At 42.6% G+C, this 10,680-nt stretch overlaps 1 protein-coding gene across 2 annotated transcripts; it reads right to left on the bottom strand.

Moving 5' to 3' along the window:
* Positions 1-1,046: 1,046 nt before the first annotated feature.
* Positions 1,047-9,028, bottom strand: lhx2b (LIM homeobox 2b). Of its 2 annotated transcripts, none has more exons than XM_026343715.1 (5): positions 8,874-9,028; positions 7,282-7,484; positions 6,303-6,673; positions 3,835-4,040; positions 1,047-1,337 (listed from the first exon to the last, which is right to left on the bottom strand). In XM_026343715.1, exons 1-5 carry the CDS (start codon positions 8,991-8,993, stop codon positions 1,047-1,049), a joined length of 1,191 nt encoding a protein of 396 aa, XP_026199500.1. In that variant the 5' UTR covers positions 8,994-9,028. The 2 variants fall into 2 exon arrangements, with proteins under 2 accessions (XP_026199500.1, XP_033182044.1); XM_033326153.1 differs by having other exon boundaries at positions 1,047-1,286.
* Positions 9,029-10,680: the final 1,652 nt, after the last annotated feature.

The raw sequence follows: 10,680 nt of genomic DNA, 5'->3' as shown, positions 1-10,680 counted from the left end.
TAATGTTTTATTTTGTTCATTCCCCACAGTGCTGGAATTTCACGACCCATTTGTCAGAACCTATCACTACTCACAGACAACCACATAGTATGTTTAGGAGCCAATTCAGTCAATAGACTCTTAGATTTATGACAATCTCAAATATCCTGATGTGGGGCGCTTAGGATCCTGTTCTGTGTAGAAAAGCATAGTTTGGGGATTTTCTCTGATCTATGTACTGTGGTTTATTCTAAAAGAAGCATATTCTCCTTGTGTACAGCTGTTGTAACAGAATCCAAAATGATGACAGTAAAGAGCTCAGTTGAGGATGATGGAAGATCCTGTGTTGTCCAGAAGAATGGAAAAAAATGTCAGAATTACCTGTAAATGGAACATGTGAAATTGAAACACTGCATTGCTGTGTGTACAACACATATGTGCAGACAAACACAAATGAGAAATAACCACAACATACACACACACACACACACACACACACACACACACACTTATGCACATTCATGCCCACAGCAGCAGAGGTCCCTTCAGAGTGAAATCATTTGTGTCTGAAGGTGGTTGAGCTCTGAGCACAGCAGATAAAAAGCAAATGGATTGTAAGGCACATAGCAGTTGTAGGATATTGTAACCTGTGTTTAATCTCATTTTTCCAGAAAAAGAACTTTTTACAATCCTTCTAACAGTGACTCTTGTACAACAACATAAATACTGTGCTGGAAAAAATGAACTTCCAGAAGTTAAGCAGATTTTTTCCCCGCAGTCTCTTTCTGTAAACATTGAAAAATTCAAATCAAGTCCTCTCAGTTCTCGACAAGACAACAACATCAAAATAACAACAACTGTTCCTTGTGTAAGGCTTGGCCACCTCACAATGCAAATAGTCTCTAATAGGCTCAGAGCAAAATGAAATCTTTTTTCCATTACCTTCTCTTTTCTAATCCATTAATGTCTGAAGGAGTCAACAGTGCTCAGTTTTAGATCCAGGAGGGAGGGGCAGAGGCGAGGGGGAAGTTGGGGAAGGGAGAGGCTGTGGTGAAGGGCCCCATCCATCAGAAGAGACTGGTCAGCGTGGTCTGTGATGGGCTTCGACACTCATGGACATCTATGCCACCTGGCACCGAGGTGAGCACGGAGGTGACAGTGGGCATGGTGGGGTTGGTCAAGTCTGTCAGGGTGGTGGGGGTGCTAGATGGGCTCATGGAGGCGTTGGAGATCTCCGAGGCTGGTCCTGACGGCGTCCCTCCTTGCAGTGTGGAGCCGTCGGAGGCTTTGTCCACACCGGTGCTCTCCTGTCGTAGCAGGTTCCTCCTGAACTTGGCTCGAGCGTTTTGGAACCAGACCTGCAGAATCAACAATTAAAATGAAAGTTTCACTGAACTGGTATAATAAGGTTAAATGGTACTTGCTACTACAGACCCAAAGATGCTAATATTCATGATATAAACAAGCAAGGGTTAAGCATTTAACAGTGGGACACATGTTATACTCACTAGTGGTATCTAACCATGCATATGTGTTTGTCAGGGTGTAGACATGTGTGTCTTATAGCAATGAAAACTGCCAGCTCTTTGCAGCAACTTTATTCACAGCAGCACACTTGAATTACATAAATGAATTTACACTGCTGAGCACCACAGACTAAGATCTAGTTACTCCCACTGTATTGTCTAGCGGTGGGGCCAGAAAAATACACACAAATAAGTGGAACAGAAGTTGTTGTCAATTAAGAATGTAATGTCATTCATTTTATATAAATGGCTCACATTGCTATATTTCATATGAAGTGTTTCGTATTTCGTATCCGACAGGGTGACTCATAGAGAATCATCATATATCTGCAGTGCATCAGCTGCATTGTTCAGTACAGTCTCTCGCTTATTGCGCTTATCAGGGCTACTTTCAGTAAAAAGCCCTCAGATACACAGTCTACCAAAAATTCTCAAAACCAAACAGCAGACACACTTCAATCTGTATTAAGTAGCTGGTAACCTAACTGGCACCAGCCCAGGTTATCAATGCTCTTGAGAAGTCAAGCCATGCTGAAATGGTGTTTCTGCCTTAGAATATGCACCAAGGTAAGTTGTTAAGTTCCAACAACTCTGCGATAAACATGATGCATTTTCTATAACGTCTTCACAATAAAGGCATCCTGCTGGTTTGTGTGCGGAAACCTTTTAATATCAAGCAGCAACAGCAGGAAAAGTTTGGTTTGAATCTGCAGCGGCTTAACACTAGTTACTGCTCATTGAAAGCTGAAAGCGTTAACCAGCTAGTCTAAAAGACAAGGGCAAGAGTGAAAGTAAACTTTAAGCCAGAGAGATTCAGGTAGAAGCTACAAAGGATAGAACATAGCTTTCTCTAGTCTCCAGCAGAGATACATACACAGAAGGTCAGTTACTGACGGCAGAGCTGACGGGAGATGGCAGTCGAGGAAACAGCGGTGAATAATTTTTGTCACATTATCACAAAAGAAAATGCTGATGTGAAATTTTAAAATGAAAATCTAAGCATTTTATCCCTTAGTCTCCAGGACTTGTACAATTTCCAATAAGAGAGTAGTAAAAAATATAGACAGACATGATCCCTGAGACTTTCTGATGTAGCAGAAACCCAAACAGAGCCACTGCATCTCCCCAGCACCATCTCTCCCTTCCTCCATCTGCTTTTCGTTTAGAGCACACACCAGTGAGCATCTCCTCGTGCCTGTTTAAAGTCTGTATATGCTCAAGACTGGAGTCAAGGATGAAAGAACACTTAAAAACACTGAGCGGGGGCCACACTTCTTCTGTATACAGAAGTTATGAAAACCTTTATTTTTCCTGGCTATCACAGAGAAAGAGGCAGCGATAGCCACACAAGAACAAAACCTTTTCTTGTGTCTTTCTACATGAAGGAAAAGGGGCTTAGACACTAAAAATGTAATAATGGGCCTGTCTGCCGTGTTTAGGATGACAAAAGGAGCTCTGACTTTGTTCCTTATTCTCTTATTTGCAAACGTAAATGAACAGAATGCTTCTCATTTTGCTGATGCCTCTGGGCCAAACACCTCTATACGGGAACCAGCATTTTGCTCTTCAGTGTCACTGGTGTTAATTTACTGTCATTTTTTTAAATTGAACTTGCTTCTCACACTCTTCAACAAAGAAATAGCAGTGAGTGAAGAAGTGGAGGTTCCGTGGTGAGCTGAGCGTTGGAGTGCGTTAGCAAGCGAGTCATCACTGAGCCATGGGAAACATGGGGTTGAGGGAGAATCGCTTCAGCTGGAGTAACGGGTACGAAGCCTCATAACGCATCAAAGCAAAGTGACTGCTTTGTTTTCTGAAAACGTTAATTAAAGCAGTGGGATGATTTTTTTGTTTCCCTTTCTCAGAAAGAAATTTAGATTGAAAGACCTTTTTGTCTATTTTTTCTTGTTCTCAGTCCCCTAGATAATATGCAGTCGTCTTTTGTGGAAATCAAATGCTCTGTTGTGTTTTCTCCCTCTGCGTGTGTACAGTAAAACTGAGCTTTTTGTTTCTCATGCCTCAGTCCTCGTCGTGGCATCACATTTTATTTTTAATTCTAATTAGGACAGAATATGAGAGAAAAGAAAGAGAGAAGGAAGCTGTGTGCAGGGTACTGAAAGTTTTCCAAGAATGAAAAAATAAAAACTGCACTATCTTTCAATGGAGATGAAGCGGATTTGGCTTCTTTGAGAAAAATCTTACTTCATATATTTTACACTTGGAATCAAGCTGATTTGCACTGGAAACAGGTGAAATTCCTTCACCACTTCTCCTCTTCTGTCCTGAACGGAATAAAGCAGGGTCTTGTGTGAGGGTGAAAGCTGCAAATTACCTGTAAGACCCTCTTGGTGAGGCCGGTTTTCTGGGCAAGCTGCTTGAGGTCCTTGGCATCTGGATTGTGGTTGATGGCGAAGTAGGACTTCATTGTTCTCAGCTGGTGGTGCTTGAAGGACGTCCGCATGCGCTTGGTTTTCTGACTTGAGCTGTACTGGGAGTCCCGGTCCATGGACTCACCGTCATTCTCGTTGCAGCTCAGCGCTGCGGGCCAACAACAGGAGAATACAACTGATTAGCAGGGAGAGCGCTGATTCAGTATAGATACAATCACTAATTATCTGTTTGATTTGCTTAGCCCTTTACTTACCAGCCAATAGGCTGTTTCCATCAATAACTTTATGTTTCTCTAATATGTTTTCAGCCAATTTTTAGTACCTGAAATTCTTATTAAAAATACATCTTAAACCTGAATCATAATAAATAAATACCCCATGAAAGTGCACTACTTCATGTTTTTTTTTTATTTCTCCTCCTCTCCCTCCTTTAAGTCTATAAAGTGATGATCCAAAGTGACACTGTGATCTGCCAGCTGTTTTGTCCAGTTGCAAATCATTTACCAATCTGCACCTCGTCCGTACGTCTGTCCCTGTTTACATGTCTCTCTATGCTGGCTTCAACACACACACACACGTATTTGTCCCAGTCTGCAAAATTCTTGGCAACATTCAAAGTGTTGCTGCATGCATAACAGTTCGCGTTCAATATCAGAATGCAGCAAATGATGAATACGAAGTGAGTGAAAACCATCAGAATAACACTTCACTTAATTAGTCCATACACACCAGGCAGAACAAATGCTGCTTTCAGGCCAAAGCATATGCTGCAGGATTTTACCAATAAATAAATAAAGAAAGAAAATAACAGCCTGTTTCCTGCTTCCTCGTACAGAAAGTCTTATTCAAAGAGATAACAGCATCTCAGAGCTGCCTGCTGCTCGGGCCCTCCACATGTGAACATGTGAGAGTTCACATGAAGCTTTCTTTCTGGCTGCTAACAGAAGAGGGCGCACTGTCTCTTCAATCTCCTCGCTCTTCTTTAAATTAATTTTGCTTCACTCTATTTTTTAAATAAAAGCTTTTTCTTCAGATTAGGACTCTTGTTGAGATAATAATCTTGTGTTTAATAGTCACAGACTTGTGTGTGGAGCAGTTTCTCCAAAAGGTGGTGTCATCCTAAATCCTAAAACATCCTAAAACGAAAAAAAAACAAAAAAACAAAAAAAAAAAAAAAACAACAAAGACTAAACAATAAAACAAGACATTCAGATCCCCGTAACAAAGTTCTTGTGTTCTCTGCTATCTCTTCCAGTGAATAACTCATTAAGTCTCATTGAGATCTGTGGTACACACCCAGTATGGCCCAGGCCCAATGCAAAAAGGCTCCAGCAGTGTGTGTGTGTGTGTGTGTGTGTGTGTGTGTGTGTGAGATTGGAGGAGTGTCTGTCGGGGGGTGGGGGTCATCTGTAGATGTCTATGGAGTCTGACAAGTGGAAAAGGGCGAAAGCAAAAGCCGGAACAAAAAAAAAAAAACTATTCTTTTTTTCCTCAAAGAGAACAGAAAAACAAGCTTTAACATCACTAAAGAGGTAAATACAACGATTAGACTTCTGCATCTCACTGACAAGCTAATCTACACATCTGACTCAATGAAAACCATGTGAAATAAATGTGACTGTGGCCTAAATGTGTTCATTATACACAACTGTATCAGTGGCCTGACTCTAATGGCTGTAATGGAAAACACATTTCCATTCTGAAAGTTAGAGTATTGTTTCTGTCCTGACTGCCCTGCTACTTGGCCTGCATAGATCTCTCCCTGTTTATTAGCTGGCAGTACGTTGAGACAGACTTATTAATGGACAGTGTTTACTTTTAAATCTGTCTGCGCTGTTAGTTCAAAGAAAATGATGCAGATTGTCAGAATTTGAAAGCCAAGTGCAAAACAGTAAAGCAACCTCCAATAGGAAGATTCTAAACACATACAGACAAACAAACTATCCTCTGTGTGAAGGTGTTCAGAGCCCAACACAGCAGGAACACTGGGCCCAGTGATTTCTCAGTGTGAGAAACTTATTGGGAACTTTTTGTACAGAAACTACAGGACTATTAAGACTTAGAGGAAACATGAACTTTAAGGTTTTGTACTGATGGTAGGACAGAGACAATAAAAGGCTCCACTGTAGTTGTGTTGAAGGGATTTCTCATCAGTGAAGCCTGCCACTCTCTCTCCCTCAGCTTGTTCTCACGCTGCGCGGCTCTTTATTCCAACAGTTCAGCGGGACTCACTCAGGAGGCTCCGTCTTGTTGTTTAGCTTTTTACAATTTTGAACTTCGTTTTCTAGCTATGCAAAACAATTATTTAACAGTAAAAATAATAGATCAGATTCAGCTTTTATCACTATATGTATTGTTTCATTTAGCAGAAACACAGATGAGCTTTCTAGTTTGTGAACCTCCTTCTCACCTGCGTTGTAAGCAGCCAGCTCGGCTCCCGGCCCGGGGCTTTTCCTCTTCCTGGGCCGGCCTTTTTGCACTGTCCCTACGCCGTTGAAGTAGGATAGTCCGAGCGTGTTGGCCGGGCCCAGGCCTTTGTGAGGGACAACGTCCGCGTGGTTATAATGTGTTTGATATTCTCCCTGGATGAGAGTCTCAAAGTGCAGCCGACAGTACACCAGACTGTCCTTCATGCCAAAGTGGTCCCCGGTGGTGAGCATCTTGCTACAGGTGGTGCAGGTGAAGCAATTGAGGTGGTAGACCAGGTCCCGGGCCCGCATCACCATCTCCGAGGCTGAGATCCCCAGGTGGCACCGAGCGCACCTCTGCACCGAAAATCTTCTGCGGACAACACAGAAACTTCATCATCGGCTGGACCCGGAGCCTGGCAGGCCTGTGCTGCGTCAGGCTGCCTCAACTACACCCAACTTTTGCGCAGTTAAAAGCAGTTTGCACTTTCCCTGCGCGCTAATGAGGTGGATTCACACCAACTTCTACAACTAGCCTGGCCCAATTCAAATATATAATAATCTGCAGAAATGTAGATATTTACCAAACGTGGCAGAGGTTAAAGGAAAGCTTTCCACAGTCCTAATTGAATTTATTCATAATTATTTGGTGAGTAGAGGGGTCACGCTCCCCCCAGAGAGCTGCTAATACTAAGAGTAGCTTTTTCTTTCTGAGGATTTGAGTGGAAAGTTTTAGCACCACATAGGCCTACAGCTGACAGCTGATTTCCTTATTGTTGCCCTGAGACCAACACTCGACTAAATAAGTCTAATTAGTTGGTTGTTTTTACTACTTTAAAATGTCCAGCTCTGATTATTTGTAATGGGACTTTAAATATTACATATTATATATATATATTACAATGACAAATACTGTCACATCAAAATAATAAGAACACCGGTCGATCTTTGTGCAGCACCAGGCCCTGTGCGCTCTCCTACCTGTAGTAGTCCTCCTTGCAGTAGATGCTGCCGTCCTTGCTGAAGCAGGTAAGCTCCGACTCCAGGTTGAGTTTGCACTCGCAGCACTTGAGGCAACGCATGTGCCACTGTTTGTCCACGGCCAGCAGGTAGTACCGGTCCGCGATCTTCCTGCCGCAGCCCGCGCACAGAGCCACCCGCTCGCTGGTCATACACGGCATGGACTGCAGGGTCAACACGGAGACAGAGACATGAGGACACGGCGTCAGGACAGGGAGAAAGAAAGAAAGAACGAAAAGCATGTAAAAAGCGAGTGTGCGTGACACAGGGAGCACATCATGAGAGAAGGGGATGAAAGCCTGGAAAGTTCGCTCGAACAGAAATGAAATGATGAAAGGAGCTCGCTGCTGAGGGCCACAGACACAGATACGAGGTTACAGAGGAATAGTGCGGATAAACTATCTGTTTTTAAAACAGTCACTTATTTCGTTTGAACAAGCCCTTTAAAAATATTTTTAAATATTGTGAAATAAAATATGATCGACAAATGAGAGCTATTTTATAAATATATATATACATATATATATATAAAAACACACACATATATATATATATAATTACACTGAAGCAAAAAATGAAAAAAAACAAAACAAAAAACAAACATTAAAACACAACACAGCTACTGCTGTAAATAATACCAATTGCACTGCTACAACAGAGATTATTTTAGCCAGTAAAGGCCACTGTTATTATGTGTGAGTTAGGGTCAGTAGATTTAAGAAGAACTATTCAAACCTATGAACTAATTAGAATCACTAAAAGCTCGGATGTAGGAAAATTAAAATATCACTATTAATCATTTTTGATGGAGACTTATAACAATAATGAGAAGAATTATACTAAATAAATAATAATAATAAAGTTAAAAGCATAAATAAGTACATGTAGAGGGATAATAAAATACTGGGAATATTATTTTCCATAGGCCTGAAAAATAAACACGCACGTACAGCCTCAAAAACACTTTGTAATTAAAGCTGCAGCTGAATTCAAATGATTCTTTCTCTTTTCTTAGATTTGAATTTTCTCTCATATGAGAATTATTAGTCAGCTTGGTTAGTGGGAATAAAACCAGTGTAGGCTAACTCCGTGTTTTCTTGTTAGTGTTTGGGATGTTTGTATCTCCATGTGTGTGTCAGGAACAGATTCCGGTGGGGTATGAATTATTCAAAGTGTGGCCTGGATAAACTCTGTATGGCCCGCTGTTTAAAGCTAATTTCAGGAAAGAAAATGTCCACTTTTGCAGGACAAATGTGATGCTCGTGCTTCTGAAATCGTTAGTTCAGCGCTGGCTCCGTTTGACTGAAGCTTTGCTGGGACCTAGAGAAGTTTGAGCTGTGATCACAGGGTTTGGGCCTTTTTGTTTAAATGGAACTACCAGCTTAGAACAACTAATTAATAAGCGGGGAGATATAATGGAGACTTTTCCTGGGTGGACTGAGACGAAACGCTTTGGTGTTTGGAGCTGGAGGAGCGCAGCCTCTGTCACATGTTTCCACACTGCCATGCTGTCTGCGCTAACAAGCCGAGAGGGCCAAATGAATCTCTCCTACCGTCTCTGACTCCCCCATATCGATGGCTGAGCTGATGGCTGCTGACTCGCTCTTTCCTCTCCGGTCCATTTCTTCCACCACACCGTGCACGTCGCCTCCAGGGAGGCCATGGAAAAGCATCGTTGCCGCAGAGGGGAGAATATTATAACTGTTCTCTTCGGATCTGCAAGCCAAGATGTCCATGAGAGGCAAGCAAAAAAGAAAAAAAAAAAACCCGCCGCAAATAATGCCCCTCACAGTTGTCGCTTTTGAAGGGTTTCCTTTCTCGCTGTGGCAAGTGAGAAATCCAGTTCAGGGAGGAAAAAATATGAGGAAAAAATTGGACACGTGTTCTCCACACTACGTCTCATCTGCCAATGGAAACCGTCACCCGAATCTCTGCAGCTCTCTCTCGGTATTAATAAGCTATGATTAATTCATAAATAATATTCCGCTTCTCTCCCTGGATTCTGTTTGCTCTCAGGTATGATTTTATTGATGTATGTATTTATTGTTATTACCAAACAGCTCTGTCAGTAGCTCCTTTTCCATTCACGGTAAATAAACATACCAACTATGGAGGCTCCCGCTGCACGGGTCTCTGTACCAAGCCTCCTCCTCGTCGGGAGTAATGTTTCAGGCTTTCAGCGTGCAAGGCTTTGGCAAATCTCTCCCTGTGACTGCAGGACAATAAAGTAGTAACTGTGTATGACTAACTCTGCCAACACATCTACAGCATCACAGTCAGAAAGATCAAAAAAATATTTCCAAAAAAAAAGAAGAAGAAGCTGTCAGCCTGTGAGAAAGGCTTCCTCTCCCTCTCCGGGTGCAACAGTCCAAGTTGATGCTTGCAGCAGCTGATTTCTGTCTCTCAAACTATATCTTGTTTGAGCAGATAAAAAAAAAACCCATAGAACTTGTGCTTTGTAAAATCCGGCCGTCTGCGAGAAGCTCTTTCCCTTCACAGTAGTCGCTTTAGTTCATGTTTTGTCTTTTGCCAAAGAGGCTGCATACATGTGCGTAACAGCAGAAGAGGAGGAGTTGCTTTTACGTTGACTGATGATAGGCGAGTGTTCGCTGGCCCCCCAAAACCGCCGTTCCTCCTTCTCCGGTCCCGGTTGGACTCTCCGCTCCTTATCAACGGGGCCCTGTTGCGTCACGACGCACCATTTGTGTTCATTGGCTGTTCCGCCGTCACCGAACTCTTTTGGCTATACTTTTACCTACAGGTCTGGAAAAGAAGCTGCTTCTCCGTTACCCACGGACCACCGGCTACATCGCCCCCATCAGCTGTGTGTCTGTCTGTCTGGAGCCGCGGTTTCAAAGGTCACTTTCAAAGAAAGAGAAGAAGAATGAAAGCGAGGGCGAGAGTTTCCGTCTTCTGAGGTGTTTAGAGATGTCTGTGCGCGCACCGGGGAGGTCTGCTGGGACCTTTCCTCAAGTGACGCACAGAGAGTTGTGCACAGCACCGCTGTTGTGCTGCTGCTCAGTCTCTCCATGGCGCCAAAAAGGCTCTGAGCAGAATCTGCAGGGGAGGACAGGTAAAGAGCATAAAGTCTCCCAGACAGGTAGAAAATAAAAAATAAATGAAAAGACTTGATTTTTTTCTAATTGGACGAAACGTAAACAAAGACGGATACCGTCACTTTCCCTGGCCTTGATGTTACCACAGCTTCTCTCTGACTGCTTCCACAACTTTCACTTCTTTATGTCGCTTTGCATTGAACCTGGGTTGTATCAAGTTAAATAATGTAAACATCGGAAATATTCTCCAAAACCGAACTCACTTCAGATGCCAAACATGTCTTTAAAAAGAATGACAGAAAGA

Source organism: Anabas testudineus, chromosome 9 (assembly GCF_900324465.2).
Source record: "Anabas testudineus chromosome 9, fAnaTes1.2, whole genome shotgun sequence".
In the NCBI taxonomy this organism is placed as follows: domain Eukaryota; kingdom Metazoa; phylum Chordata; class Actinopteri; order Anabantiformes; family Anabantidae; genus Anabas; species Anabas testudineus.
Note: the sequence above shows the minus strand (reverse complement) of the source record. Positions and strands in the feature narration are given on the sequence as shown.

Bases quoted from the DNA above. Each gene is read 5' to 3' on its own strand.
- lhx2b (XM_026343715.1), bottom strand. From the start codon at position 8,993: ATGCTTTTCCATGGCCTCCCTGGAGGCGACGTGCACGGTGTGGTGGAA. The intron at 7,485-8,873 runs GTAGGAGAGATT...TTGACCCTGCAG, and splicing joins ATATGGGGGAGTCAGAGACG to TCCATGCCGTGTATGACCAG. The intron at 1,338-3,834 runs GTAATTTGCAGC...TTGATTCTGCAG, and splicing joins TCACCAAGAGGGTCTTACAG to GTCTGGTTCCAAAACGCTCG.